Below are 15315 nucleotides of genomic sequence, written 5' to 3'. Positions count from 1 at the left end.
GAACATAAGCCAATGGCAATGGTGATAATGGCTAACTTTGATCAGAGCAATACGAGACTAATAACGATGTAGGATCATCATCATGAATCACAGAAAATAAGGAACACCTGTTCTTGGCCCTCTCATTTGATTGTTCTCTTCTGTTTCCGTGAAGAACTTCACTTCCCTTTCCTGGTAAATTAAGCATATTTCAACATATCATAACGGTGAGTGAGGACCGGATCTTAAACACTGAGAGCACAATCGATATGGGCAGACAACTCTAACGCACAAGAGCTAGAATTGCACATAGATAGATAGTTCCTACACAACTGTTACAAGAGCTAGAAACCCATGGATGATGATCTAATATAAATGACAAAAACGTAATTCCAACTCTACCTCACCAGTGTTAATTGTCTAAGTTCCAGTAAACATCAAATTTGTATACGTTTGGGTAGAGACTAGAGAGACAAGTAAGTAAATAGAATCCTCTCATGTAAAGAAAGTGCATAAAAGAACATGGTACAAGAGATTGTGGCATATAGGTAGGAAAAGTGGAAACAAATAACTCACCATGTTGTCATTGAAACTCAATATAGAAGCCACATTCCCACAGCGGTAGCAGTAATTAGGTGCAGACCACACCTTTAGAAAAAAAAATAAAGAGACGAAACATTACCAAGCAGATTATACTTCCATATATCCAGATTGGATCATAGGAAAACAAGACACTTACAGTTACGAGACCTTTATCTTGGAACATGTACTTGAGGCCTTCTTGTACAAGCTGGTGTGCACGACATACTAGGTCAAGATTGTTAATATGGTTAAACTGCACAAGAACCAAAACCAAAGATCAGGGAACTGAAATCATTTATTTCTTAACCTGGCTTATTCAAATTTCAACCCAAAAACAGAGATTCATACCTCAGTGGTAACCCTAGACCCGAAAAGCCAACCAGCTCCACGTGGACTGACAGCCCATGTTTCAATATCTTCAGGATCACTCCACATAAGATCACAGAAGGGTCCTTCATGCGGTATTTCGCAATTCCGCTCAATCAGTCTTATCTAGAGGACAAGGTAACATCTAAAGTGAGTGAATGAGATTTAATTTATCATGAATAACATTTGAGGGGTAAAATAATATACAATTACAAAAAGCACATTTTAACCTGATCAATTGTCCGTACATCAGGTGAAAGGCCACCATGAACACAAAGAACCTACATTGAGGATACAATACTTTTTTAATATAGGTAACAACTAACTTGTACATTTATATAACTCTACGTGTAGGTACATCATAATACAATGCCAAAGAAACTGAGGAAAATACTTACCGTGCCATCTATAATAGCTGAAAGTGTAAGATAGTCAAAAACATCCGTGCAATATCTCCATGCATTAGCATTACCATACTTCCTTTGACATTCGTCATAGAAACCATACACCTAGCAAATGTAAAATTGGAATGATAATTTAAGATAACTATTTAACAAAATGAACCTGCAGGGCACAAAATACAACACACCAAGTGTAATATGACACTTTAAACAGAACAATTGTGGTCATGTCATCTTTTTTTTGTAGATGTCTTGGATTGTTATGTACAACTTTCTAAGACTTGTCACTATGCAAGTAAATTTGATCATACCGCCGGTAGATCATACACATCTAATTTGCACTAGGGAGTCTGCTTAATCGTAGTGAAGGTTTACAACAAAATATTATTACAATCTTCTTCGTTGAGAGTGATTGTTGAAAACTATGATATGGTGGAGGAATAGAAATGAATACGAAGAAAAGTACTGTGCTAAAAGTTCAGATAAAATGCATCTTAGTTAATACCCATGTCTACATCTAGCATGGCATTGCCACATGTACAAAATCAACTTTGAAGCAAGTTATAACGATTGAGGAACAAAATCAAAAATTACTTCTCCATTAGGAATTGCATGAAGAGACATAGCAACAAATACAATAGACATAAGTGGCATAGAATTATGCATACCTGAGTTAGCTGTCTGCTTTCATGATTTCCGCGCAAAAGTGTGATATTGGCTGGATGTCTACACATTGAAAAACAAATACAAGAGCGGTTTTTAAAGCTCACAGCAAAGTAAGTTGGATATATAGAAATCCATGAAAACAAAATAGAGATCTACTTCCAGTAGAGCAATGCATTTACAGCTAATAGAGCATTCTGAAGGAGTACTATAATATACAGTGAAAAGGAAGGATGATCAATATCATATGAAAAGGCATAACAACAGGAAAATTTCAATTAAAATAAACGTACCTTGCTTTAAGAAGCAAAAGAATGGTGAAAACTTCAAGACTGTTGTAACCTCTATCAACGAAATCTCCCTGAGAAAATCCCCCAACAGAAAATTAAAACACTATGTATAGATACTGATTTCTCTTAAGAGACTAAACCAAAAGACAGAGAGTCCATAGTCTATACCATAAATATGTAATTAGTCTCGGGAACATGACCTCCGGTCTGGAAAAGCTTCATAAGGTCATGAAACTGGCCATGGATATCACCACAGACGGTGACAGGACTGTTGACAGGTTGTACATTTGATTCCTCAATAAGAATTTCTTTCACCTACAAATAATAGTCAAAGACACATCTTGTGTGGTTACCACCAATGCATCTTAGCCAAGCATTTTCATGAAAAGAAGAAGAAGAAGAAGAAGAAGAAGGCTACAACGGGGTTTCAACACTCAAATGACTATTATCCTCAAATAACAAGTTTTCCAACAGCGTGTGACTTGTGCATCCATTAGTGTATTAAATTGGCTAAACTTATCCCTAAAACCCCTAGAATTTAGAAGCGAATTTGCAAGTTAACTGAACCAAGTCAATAGAGAGAAAAAAAAACCCTAAAATCCGTAAACCAAAGGAAACAACAGTAAGGTAGAAGAAGAGAACAGATTCAAAGTGAAGTTCTTCTACAAAGCAATAAAGCCTGAATCGGGAAAGCAAAGAATTGGGTTTTGTAGATGAATGAATCTTCGCAGAAGAGAGCAAGAACAAGAACAAGAACAAGAACAAGAACAAGAAGAAGAAGAAGAAGAAGAGGAAGAAGGGCGTACGTATTCGCAGAGAAGTTGAAGCTCGTCCTCAGAGAGATGTTGGCCGTCTTTAACCTTGGAAATCCATTGATCTAAATCCATGGCGGGCTTTAATTATCCTCTCTGTGTGTAAGTAAGTGAGAAATTGGTACTGTTTCGTCGATTTCAACGGCGAGTTTGGACGATCTTTGGTGGAGAATTGAAGCAAAAGATAGATCTAGCAGAGCATTGCTCCCTCCGCTTCGTTAGGGTTACGTAAGTGGAAAGAGAGAGAGAAAGGGGAAACAAACACAACGAACCAAACAATCTCTNGAAAGAGAGAGAGAAAGGGGAAACACAACGAACCAAACAATCAATCTCTGACCCAAACCCAATTTGGTCTTCCCACATCTTCATTACTCGATCCGTCCCATATTTATTATTAATCATTTTTTTGGCAAATACTCTAATCATCATTTTTAATTTTTTAGTTTATTACTTTAATTACCACCAAACTTTAACACTACATTTTCAAAAGCTTTTTTTGGTAATCTATTTATTGACTACATGTGATCATTCAAATACACCTAAAAGTAATTTCACACAAAATGTAAGCCTTCCTGAATTATGTGTAAACACATATTTAGAAATCTCTATTTTATGTTGTATTTCGAAGAGAATTGTTCGTCGAAAATCATCATAATGGGTGAAAACAAATCTAATGTAGAAAGTTTTTATTTTGTATTTATTTTGGGTTTTTTTTTTAATTTGACTTGCAATGTAGAGATAATTTTTTTAGAAAAAAAACATTGTTACGATAGTCTCCAGATTATAATGGAAAACAGTCATTTGTTGGTGGGACATATATGAAAGGGATATATGTGTGGGTTTAGTTTTCGACTTGGTCAATTGGTGATCTTAAGCTCAATAATTTTTAGTGTTTGGTGGGTTTAGAAGGGTGTTGTAAATGAGTACAAAAAGGTTGTTTGCTTTGCAGTGGCCAGTAGGTTTAATGACGAATGTGGTTGTAAGAATCGTTCATAACCGGAAATTTTGGTAAAACAAGAATGGAATATATAATGTTGTCTACGGTGCTAAATGTTAGTGGACTGCTAGGAGAAACAAATATTTGGAACTAGTATTAAATAGTGGGACAAATTTAAAATAAAAAATGTAGAGAGGGTATTCGAACTACGAATTCCGAACTCCGCTAGTGACAAATTTGAAGATATATCGGTCGACTCTCATTGTCTTTGTCTATATGATGAACTTGTATCCTGTGATGACGAAACTGTGGAAAAAATTGCTCAGAAAATTCAAAGAAAGTTTTTAAAGTACCGGGAAGATTGCAGTCTCATTGTAAACAAATGGAAGCCAGATTTGGGAGATAGTGTTAATATATAATCTGTTTCTAAATAAGAGCTGAAGCAGTTGTTCACTTGTATTATTTTTACCTAGATAGATTCTTCATTCTTGGAATGTGATGATGACATTGATAAGAAGTTCATTAATCTTAGTGTATATCAAGAATCATGTAATTTTCTCACACGTAACTTATGCGGATGTATCTATGTGTAAACATCATTTGCCAACGAAAGACTGAAATATATATAGACGTTCATGTGTCCCTTGCATTTTCACGACTTGCACTATCTGTTTTGGGAAAATTGAGGAGAGATAGTATAAGCAATCACTAGCAAGTAACAAACCAAACGTTGTCGAGTTTTTCTAATTAAGATACAACATCAAAATGAAGAGAGGGAAAAAAAAACTAAAAGAGCAAGAAAAGGCTGAAACATAAACAAAGAAAAACTAAATTAACTCTAAAGTGAACGGCTTCTGCATGTTCAGGTCCTCCATAAGTAAAACTCGTGTTGCTCGTCGTCTTGATGTTGTAGTAGGTGGGATTCGTCTCTTCGACTGTGAGATCGTAGGTTGGCTGGAAATGCCGGTGTCAACAATAATTTTCAGATCGCGATTTCCTTGTAATCACAGTTTGAGGTAACTATTGAGATGATTTCTTTGACTAATCCTAATCATGCAACAAGTTCACTGATAAGTTTGTTTGTTTTCTTTTTTGGTATGTTGCAGGTATCTCTCTAAAGCGCTGGATCAATATATCTTTCAAACTATGTAATGAGTAGATCTTTCTCATGTTTTAAAACTATATATGTAACTAGGTGGTAGCCTATGCGTTGCATGTGTTATTACATAATCGCTATTCTATTTTGAAGAAATAATATAAACTAACATGTTACTATCATTTTAGTTTTTTTTTTTTTTTGTACATCAAAATATTTTATTTGTGTTTTGCTTATATTTTACATAGATTTTAATTATTTTTTGTTAATTTACTTTTTCATATTAAAATATATGTAAAAATGTGAATTTGTCATATTGGGCCATGAGCTTATATATTTGTTAAACTGTCTTAGATTTGTTACCGTTTTAGCAATAAATCTAATATCTTGCATTGATAATGATATTGTGCATTTTAAATGTTTGACTTTTCGGGTTTTTGTTATGTTCTAAAATATAAGTAGAACAATTTATAAATTTAAATTACAACGTTTTACAATTTATAAATTTAAGTGATATTATTCTAGCATTTTATTTTAAAGATTAAACTAAAATAATCTAAAATTCATATATTGTAAAACGTTGAGCTCCTTATTATAAAACGTTGATAGGGTAGCGAAGAAGTCTAAAATTCATATATTGTAAAATGTTGAGCCGAATTTAAATTACAATAGGATATTGGGCTCCTTCTTCATTACAAGTTAGGGTTATGAGTGGCTGATAGGGTAGCGAAGCAGAGCCGTGCCTACATGGTGGAAAAAGAAACACTCACCTACGGCCTTTAATTTGTAGAAAGTTTAAGAAGCCAAATTTTTTGTTAATAGTTTTTGTTCATGCATGTATCAAAGTAACGTTACGGAAATTTATACTAGTGATAAGGGAATATAGTGAATATAGAGCAATACTGCAATATATAGAAACTATAATTACAACGACAAGTAAGGATCTCTGCATATTAATATTTTCTTATAATAATTAGATATCACATTTTTATACCACAGATTATTTAAAATTCGTATAATCACCAAACTATTCTTTTGTTGTTGATAGAAACACAATACTATGTCCACCTGTTTTTTCAGTAAATTTTTATGAAAGATTATTTTATACCTTTTGGTTTATGAAGTATTAAAAGTGTTATGTTTTTATAAATTATTTCAAAGATGAAACCATTTTTTTTTTTTTTTGCCTACGGCCTCTAAATCTCTGGACACGGCTCTGTAGCGAAGAAGTCTATTTCTTTGAATTATGACCCTAATTTGTACTCTATGATGACTAATATGATAAAATAAGTTGTAATGGCAGAAAAACCGGTCAATAAGTATAATTAATCGGTGAATAAGAGTTGTTCTTGAGCAAAAGAAAATAAAAATTGGAAAAAACAGTTACTTGTTGGAGGTACATATTACGAAAGAAATATGTTTGGGTGTAGTTATCGACTTGGACACGTGGTCAAAAGGTGATCCTAATTAAGCTCAATAATATAGTGTTTGGTGGGTTTAAAAGGGTGTAATGAACACAAAAAGGTTGTTTGAAGTGGGTTGGAACTCTCTTAGTGACGATCGAATGTGGTTGGAAGAATTGTTCATAACCAAAAATTTTGGTAAAACATGCGAGGTCGGAGCATCTGACAATTAACCTAGTCATAAAACTTTAGAAAACTGATGCCTTGACAAATGTAATGTGCTATGACTACTATGGTTCGCTAAATTTTGATACATATCACTTTTGATAGATCAAGTCATTTGTGGCAATTGCCAAAAGTTTGTCGGAGAGCCGGAGAGGCTAAACATCTCGTCTGCCTTCTCGTGGGTAATTTTCTTTAGATATTTTTTTCATAAACTCTTAAAAATAAGGATCACTTAGCTTGATACATGATACCACGTGGCCTCTTCCAAAAATCAGGAAGATATGCCCCATTAATATTTATATCTCGGGAGTCTAGCTCTCGGTCTTCACTTCCTCATCACTATATGTTTTCAGCGTGCAAAACATCCACACGGACTAGCCAAACACAAACTCATACGGAGATGCAAGTACCAATCCACTCATTTTATCACGACTGTATAATATTCAAAACTATAGCCAAAAAAAAAAAATGTCTAACACAAAATTAATTGGTCTACTGAATTTTGGAAGCCTTGACAAAGAAATTTTATAAATATATATTTTGTAGAAAAATTATTTACTGAATCTACCAATAGATTTGGATAGGAAATGAGAAACATGACTCTTTTAGTCCCATGAAGCCTTCTCACTTCTCAGTAGTCAGTAACAAAACCAAAACCTCAGTTACATCAAACGAGTAAAAATGAGACGTGCATCTCAAGAAAAGGAAGAAACCAATTAAAACCTGGTACTCTTCAACCGCCCCCACCAATTCATCTTCACCTTCTCCGCTGAACCACCTGTTTCTTCACTCCCAAGTTTGCTTAGAATCAGTTTCGTTTCCCTTAGTCTTCCTCCGTAATCCTTCTTCCAAGTCTCAAACATCTGTTTCAGCCTTCGTAGCTCCCGGTCTGGATTCAAGTTTGCTTCTACCTGACCAGACTTCACTTCCATCAAGAACTTTCTGTCGTCACCAAATACCTGAGCTCTCTGTCCGAATTCCTCAGCTAACCGGCTTATCACGCTTAAACCCACACCTACACTTCTTGACCTGCCATGGCCCATTTGGAAATGACTACCCCCTGAATCTACCGTTCCATCGCTTGCATTCACCGATGCATCAGAATTTCTCGCTGAGTCCTCAACCTCTAGGCTTTTCTTTGCGATGGAAAGACTGGATTGCAAAGATTTCATTTGCTTTTGCCAAATTTCTTCCATGGATTTCATCTTTGTTTCATATTCAGACCACCGGTTATCATACTGCTGGAGTCTTTGTCGGAGGATGTAGTTCTCCTCTTCTTTCTCACGAAGAGCAGCTTCGGTTTTAAGAACCCTGCGCTGAAGTTGGGAAAGATATGATGCCTTCACTAGCACATCGTCTGACTCATTTCTCTGCATAAAGAATCGGTTTAAGAGTTGAGAAACATTCATATATATATATAGTCAAATGCAAGAAAAGAATGAAAACTTTGTAAAGGACCTTGGTGCCTCCAGATTGTAGCCATCCAATATCTCCGGCGCATCTTCTAACCAGCTCGCCGCGAATGGCTGCAGAAAAAGGTTTCAGCATTTATTCAAAACTTCTGATTTTTAATACATTTTGAGGTTTAATTTGTTTCAGTGATGAGAATTAATCAACCCTTCCTTACCTGATTGTATTACAACAGATGCATCAACTGTGGCTTTATATTGTCGCCTAGCAATCCTTCTCTTAACATTGCTTTGAATAGCAGCAGAAGCTCGATGCCTCTGCAGTAACTCCGTGTATTCCTTTCTAATCTTTTCTCCACGAACAACTGAACAGAAGGATGTATGAGGAATCCATAGCTCAAGTTAAACTAAAATATATCCCTACTATAAGAAGATAACATATACAAGCCAAGATATTGCAATGAGACAAGGGGTAATTACATGATTGAAGAACAGTGATTCCTCTTTTTAGCTCTTTTATACGACAGCGTGCTTGGTGCCCTCTAAAATAGCTTTGAAGACGTAAAATGCCATGAAGAGTACGGTTCCTTGTATCTTCAAGAACTCCAATCTGCAATGGTGAAGCGAACATATAGCAATAAGAATGACTAATTTTTGGTCCCTCAAAGTCAAGACATCAGACGACTAATTATAGTACCTGGCCAGTTCTGAAAAACAATTTTGTGTAGCCAACTTGGTACATCTCTGGCAAGATGTTAAACTGATGGAGAATTGCAACCGAAACACTTAGAGGATCTTTTGCTGCAATGTTCTCCAGCAAAAGGAAACCATACCTAAAGTACGAGAAGAAAAACAACATTACTGCAACTAAAAGTAGAGGAGGAAAGTGCAGCAACTGGAGATGGAGTTCTTACCTTCGGGCAAATTTATGATGAGACATTCTCGTAGGAAATCCAGACCGAGATATTCGAACTACCTCTAAGACCCCACAACATCTTAGCTGCTGTAAGACAAGCCCTTGCTCATACAATCCGGGAGACTGAACATTGTTTGGCTTTATGCAGCGAATGAAATGTGGGGTAGTGTTCCCTAGACGTTGCATCAATTGGAAAAGTTGACCCTGAAAAAAAATATCCAGGCATGACACTAATCAGATATCATAAGATGTTTCTTCCAAAGCAAAACCAGAAGCCTTTTTGAGATGAAAGCTGTGATGAGTAAACCCACAACAAGTTTTAAGATAGTTACAGAAGCAAGCTGTGTCTAAGGAAATCACCCAACCTTAAATTTAGTTGCTACACTCAGCCGCTGGGAATCAGCTCCACCTGCTTTGTGTAAAGGACCAACAACAGGTTTTTCAGAATGAATGAGCATACTAGAAGCAAACGCCTGAGGAAGGTAGCAAGAGCAAGATGACAAAAGCTGAATAGAATCCGAATGCAACAAATCTCGATTCTTCTCTAGAAATCCAGTCGTCTCATATGTAACCTAAGTTGAAACAGCAAGTAAAGTTAGCATCAAAAAGGAATCACACTAGGTTACTGATTCATTCTTGATTTCTAAACCTCAAAAATGAACCCACAAAACCCAACTTTATATCATGTAAAATGGTGCCACTGGATTTGTAAAGCTATTACCTCTCCAGCATAATGCGCAACTGTGAAAGCCTTCCCCCGATCTCCTCTAAAGCAAGAATTATCATTTAGATGTTCTTTAAGCTTGTTGGCAAGTGTCAAATCTGTGCCATTTGGAAATGTGGATTCCTCATCCAGAAGAGAAAGCAGACCTAATGGTTTCTGCACAGAAAATGTAACTTAATTGTCTTAACAAGTTTTGGAATAACAATGGATCTTTTCCAACATGATATATCTCAACAGTTGCGATGCAGCTTGATGATGGGAAATCATCGCCAGAATGTTACAATAATATACTGACTAACGGACATACTGATATGTAACATATGGTGACTTCTGACTCTAGAGGAGAGTAGCTCCCACATTACCTTTTCAAAGAGACTGAGACAATCTTGATTGTCCTCAAAATCAACCCTTGTCCAGTCAATGCCATCCTGAATATATTCCTGGAAGAAGCAGAAAGAAATGTTAAACTTTCAGAACTCGATTGCTTGTGTGTGTCATGCCCATGCTCTGCTAGATATACTATAGGAACCCATAGCAGAAAGGGGTAACTTTACCTCCTGCTCCAGCTTGAAAAGATGACGATTGAAGTGTTGCTGCAACCTCTCATTTGCATAATTTATACAGAACTGTTCAAAACTATTTCTCTGCAACATTAAAGTAATAATTCCCAAACCAAATTAACTTTGGTACAAAATGTAAAACATAAAGATGCATACATATTAGCGAAGACTGGGGGAACTCATGTAGCGTATGTAATTTCATACAGGAAAAAAAGCAAAGGGAGACTAAAAAGGAGCATACATCGAATGATTCAAAGCCATAGATATCAAGAATGCTGATAGATCTGCCCGTTCTCCTCTTTCCCACCGCAAGAGATTTGTTTATCTGTTCAGCCAGCCAGTCAAATAGGGAGGCATAGATTGACTTTGCTAAAGCATCTCTTGCGTCAATGGCCTGTAAGCAAATAACAAAGAAATTCAGAACAAAAATATATAAACAAGGCTTGATGCCAAATAAATAAGAGGCATAGATCTTGATTACAGTGTGGAAAACCAACCCTACTCAGATTACAATTACGCACAAAGAATCAAGTGCAAGGAATTCTTTCTAAAAAGGCCCACCTGAGATAGTGTTAGCTTCTGTACAATAGTATCATTATTAACTCTCATATTACGCTTCGATAGAGCTAGCTTAAGATCATTGATGTTGCACCCAATCAATTTAGCAACAGTTTCCAAACCTGAAAGAAAAGCCAAATACAGCACTTACTTAGTCTTGCATTGTGAAACCTGTCAAATGATGAAATGATCCACAGAGATTAAACAGAAAACTTGCAATAACCATTAATTAAAAGCCTACTATAGAGGTGGTATTTTCACACAAAATACAGAAAAGCATGATATATTATAAAGGAGCAGGTATCACTATTTCAGGATTGAAGAGCCATACTTTCATCTGGTTCAGGTTCAACGTGGTTTTCATTGTCAATAATGGCGAAAGAAACATTTCCCAGCCACAATACTGCAGCAAGCATTGCAAATACACTTTCTTGATCTTCTTTACTAACATGCACAATATCTAGAGCTTCCTGAAACGGCAAAGAGTTTATAAATCAAAAGGTTGGAACAAATGTCTCAAATCTGTAGAGAAAGAAAGTAGAAAAAGCGTGACTGAATGAGGGAGTTACCTTAACGGCGTGAAAACGTTCAGCGTCATCAACTCCGTTGATTGAATAGCAATTGCTCTGTTTCAAATATTTATACTCTTTTGCGCTTGTCAAATTAAGCTTCTCTGATTTAACGATGAGTGAAATAAAATATCAGATAAACGATAAACGAGAAAAAAAATAATTTACATCAATCATTTTTTCGTAAGAGAACTGTTAAAAGCGCATTTTAGGATTCAGATATCCAGATCATACCTCTAAGCGTAGGTGAAGCCCCAGCACAAAGTTGATAAAATATATGATATGACCTTTCTCCTTCCGCACATTGAACCACTCTAGACTATTTAAGTGTCAACATAAAAAGAAGTCATGTCAATGTTAACAAACCGTATACCACCAACATAAAGATGAAGCAGCGTAAAAATATATAGAGGAACTTACCTTTTCTAGTAAAACTGCAAAATTTGAAGATTAAGAGAAAATAAAAGCTATGTCAGCTGTTGGAAAGGAAAATTAACAAACAGTGTGAAGCAGCAATAACAAACTTTATGCTTACATGTTTGAATTTTAGCACCCGAAATCTTCCCTGTCTCACTAAAATGAATCTCTATCAGCTTACCCTGTCAAATTTAACATCAAAGAAATGTTATGAGATGAACAAGGCCCATAACTTTTACAGATACAGAGAAAGTAGAAAGGATCGTAAAGAAAGGCGTAGTGGAAACTGGAGGGCTTACAAAACGACTAGAATTATCGTTTCTCAATGTTTTTGCATTTCCAAATGCTTCCAAGATGGGATTAGTCTTTAGTATCTCATACTCAATCCCACTTCCACCTCCAAGAGCAGCCAAGTATTGCATTGCTATTTTTGCAGTCTCAGTTTTCCCTGCTCCACTTTCACCGCTGGATAAAAAGAAATATAATGATAAGAAAACATTTCAAGATGCACAAAGTGGAAGAACTGATTAACCCCACCAAACCAGCACTATATAAATATAGAAGCATCTGTACAGGTCAAGACTAATGCCTTTTTGGCTAACTGATTGAGCCCCACCATACAAGCGCTATATAAATATAGAGGCATGTGACGACTAATTCCTGAGCAGATATAGAAACTTAAGTCCGCTTGCTGTTACTAAGTTGTAATAATTAACATGTACGGAGGAAACTTTGACTAACCTGATTATGATAGACTGGTTAACTTCATCTGTAATGGAAACCAGGAGAATATAAGACTTCAAAACTTAAGAGTGTAATACATTAGTTAAGCAACTGACATAATAAGAAACATGATCCCACCTCGTATCATTTCACGGATTGCTGTATCTGCAATAGCATAGACATGAGGGCTGTCATTTGATCTCTTCCTGTATGCCTCAATGTTGCGATTTCCATACAAAGGAACCTCCTTGAAGGGATTCACAGCCACCAGTACAGGCCCTGCTTTTGTCTATCACCATAATGAAAAATTCAGTAATCCAAAAGTAAAGGCTGTAACGTGTTATTATAGAATTCAGGGAAGAGACTGTAAACATGACAGGAAAAATAAACTATATTAGCACAAACGGCTTACATATATCATGTCCTGGTTGTACCTATACTCAAGGTTGTACAACACTGCTGGCTCATTTAAGTAACTTAGTTGCATAAGATCATCTACTCCATCAAGAATATCAGGATTTGCAGGCACTAGAGTCTCTGTTTTGACTTTTAAAACCTGTTGAATCACGTGTAGGAAACAGTTTCCGATCAAACACTTAAATTAATAATCAACATCTACCTCAGGGAATTCAAAAAGGTCACTTACTTTTCCCTCAGGTAAGGCAAGAACAGACTCTTCTCCTGAAGTTTTCAAAATCTTCCCCAGCTCCCAGTTACCGTTTGGAAGTTGGACCCAAGATTGCAGTACCTAAAATAGAAAACTTGTCAGTTTAATCCCGTCAACATAAGAAAAAAGGAATGTTTCCTCTAATGTTTGTTCAAACGTTTCATCCTAATTCCTAACAATTAGTCCAACCTGGCCATGCAACAAAAACCAACAACAAGAAAAGTTGCAATACAGGAACCTTAAATGATACCTTTTTCCGAGCATATGCGCTTGTGTCGTTCCACCTATGATCAATACTCTGAGGCAAGGGCACAATAGGATCTTCATCACCAATTGAAGATCGCTCTCCATTCGAAATACTGCGCACGCTATACGGTGAATCCTCAGTAGCAGTATCCATTCCTCCAACAGAATTTTCAGTGCCATTAACCCCATTCCTTAAGTGACCATTTGGTGGAATAATCAAATCGGTCACACAAACACTTGAGCCGGAAGAATTCTCAAGAAGCCTATAGTCTGCCGGCATGGATTTAAGTGACTGAATGGTTGGCGTAACCTTCTGTGACATTTTGCACTGTAACAGACAGACAGAAGCGTTCAGTTCAAAAGAAATGAGACCAGAAAGAAAGAAAATAATCCTAATAGAGCTAGAATGGGGGGGACCATAGATACTTTTAGACTAAAGTGCTCTCTTTCAAAGTGCAGTCACTATTATTGAGTTCCAAAACCAAAAGAAAAAGATTCTAAATTTAGACAATCCTCTGAACTAGCAGAAAATGCAATGACTTTCTGATTCGTGAAAGCAATGCAAGATCCAATGGGATGTGTATACTCTCACCAAAGATCACACTAAAAATAAATCTAAAGGCTTGAGATCTTTCTTACACAGCTTTCTTGGCTGAATTGTGAAGACTATATAAAAAAAAAAAAAATATGATCTGATCGAACACAATCTAATCTAGATTGAATCTTGAATCATAATATCATGATTTCAAAAAGAAAAGAAAAAAAAAAAAAAAAAACGTTTTTTTTTAATTCTTTTTTAAATCAGCAGAGGACCAATTCTTGTATCACTACTCTATAGACGATCACAAATCAGAAAAAAGATACAAAATTTCTCATAAGAAATGAGCAAAATACTAAAAGATAGAAACTTGATTCGATCTATATAGCTCAATAGAATTTACCTTTGAACAAATTAGAAACTTTAACAATAAAAAGGAGAGAAAACGCGGCAATCAGAAAAATGGAGAAACTTCAGATTCATAGATGACTTCTTCTTTGATTTCCCCACCCAAAAATGAGATCGATCTTTAAATCAGACACCCAAAAAATCCAATGATCCTCAATAGTATAAAAAACTCAGGACACACCAATGAAGGAATAAGAGATTAAAGAAAAAATGTTTCTGGAAAAATATAAGTTATAAACACTTGGGGTTTAACAGTAACAATGGCAACTGATAAAATTGAAGAGAAGATCAGAAAAAATATCGAAGAAAAAATCGGAGAAAAAGGAAGAAGAAGACGAAGATGCAACTTTTTCTCTGCTTAGTAAAACTGTTTTCTCTTCTTCTAATTTTTTTTTTCTTTCTTTCTTTTAATTATTACTTTTCTTCTGATTTATATTATGTTCAGGCAAATTCTTGTGTGTGTATTAATTAATTATCCGACAAATTTGAATGTCTTTTTTGGCCACCCAACAGTGGAATTTTTAAGCACATCACATGGTCAATATTCCTATTTTACCCTTGTTCTTTTCTTTTATTTCCTTAACCGATGCTTTTGTTTTTCAAATTACGTGATCATAGGAGTTTTAATGATGATATTTTCCTTATTTAATGTGGGTTTTCAAATGATAATCAAATATAAAAAATTGTTAATTCTTCGAATTTTGTTCTTTTTGAAAATGATAATTAATTATCATCAGTTTTTAATTTGAGTTTGATTACGGTGTTGATTGGTTCTCGTGCAAATGAACGTTTGCGAGTTGTAGTGGTTGCTAGCGATTGATACCAA

The 15315-nt window shown here is 35.5% G+C and overlaps 2 protein-coding genes across 2 annotated transcripts; both read right to left on the bottom strand.

Annotated features, from left to right (window-relative positions):
* On the bottom strand, positions 7-3446 carry LOC104758347 (phytochrome-associated serine/threonine-protein phosphatase 1). Its single transcript, XM_010481188.1, has 11 exons — positions 3380-3446; positions 3088-3347; positions 2450-2596; positions 2285-2352; positions 1997-2054; positions 1326-1436; positions 1158-1208; positions 910-1053; positions 719-814; positions 556-627; positions 7-171 (listed from the first exon to the last, which is right to left on the bottom strand). Exons 2-11 carry the CDS (start codon positions 3166-3168, stop codon positions 88-90), a joined length of 912 nt encoding a protein of 303 aa, XP_010479490.1. The 5' UTR covers positions 3169-3347; positions 3380-3446; the 3' UTR covers positions 7-87.
* Positions 7340-14905, bottom strand: LOC104758345 (myosin-3-like). Its single transcript, XM_010481186.2, has 24 exons — positions 14485-14905; positions 13548-13871; positions 13277-13378; positions 13043-13186; positions 12769-12919; positions 12649-12676; positions 12207-12372; positions 12026-12089; positions 11911-11924; positions 11725-11809; positions 11491-11594; positions 11253-11391; positions 10925-11043; positions 10605-10757; positions 10358-10447; positions 10166-10243; positions 9801-9959; positions 9445-9651; positions 9078-9283; positions 8861-8996; positions 8644-8773; positions 8382-8528; positions 8213-8280; positions 7340-8124 (listed from the first exon to the last, which is right to left on the bottom strand). The coding sequence occupies exons 2-24, from the start codon at positions 13863-13865 to the stop codon at positions 7471-7473; spliced, it is 3462 nt and encodes a 1153-aa protein (XP_010479488.1). The 5' UTR covers positions 13866-13871; positions 14485-14905; the 3' UTR covers positions 7340-7470.

Source organism: Camelina sativa, chromosome 17 (assembly GCF_000633955.1).
Source record: "Camelina sativa cultivar DH55 chromosome 17, Cs, whole genome shotgun sequence".
In the NCBI taxonomy this organism is placed as follows: domain Eukaryota; kingdom Viridiplantae; phylum Streptophyta; class Magnoliopsida; order Brassicales; family Brassicaceae; genus Camelina; species Camelina sativa.
The sequence above is the reverse complement of the archived record's forward strand: the minus strand, read 5'-3'. Positions and strand labels throughout refer to the sequence as shown.

What these genes read in the sequence shown, in the direction of transcription:
- LOC104758347 (XM_010481188.1), bottom strand. Translation starts at nt 3,168, where the DNA reads ATGGATTTAGATCAATGGATTTCCAAGGTTAAAGACGGCCAACATCTC. An exon ending in AGACTAATTACATATTTATG is followed by an intron (nt 2,353 to 2,449) that starts GTATAGACTATG and finishes GGATTTTCTCAG; the next exon opens with GGAGATTTCGTTGATAGAGG. An exon ending in AAGATAAAGGTCTCGTAACT is followed by an intron (nt 628 to 718) that starts GTAAGTGTCTTG and finishes TTTTTTCTAAAG; the next exon opens with GTGTGGTCTGCACCTAATTA.
- LOC104758345 (XM_010481186.2), bottom strand. Translation starts at nt 13,865, where the DNA reads ATGTCACAGAAGGTTACGCCAACCATTCAGTCACTTAAATCCATGCCG. An exon ending in AACGTTTTCACGCCGTTAAG is followed by an intron (nt 11,392 to 11,490) that starts GTAACTCCCTCA and finishes TTGCCGTTTCAG; the next exon opens with GAAGCTCTAGATATTGTGCA. An exon ending in ATCTGTTGTAATACAATCAG is followed by an intron (nt 8,281 to 8,381) that starts GTAAGGAAGGGT and finishes CTTTTTCTGCAG; the next exon opens with CCATTCGCGGCGAGCTGGTT.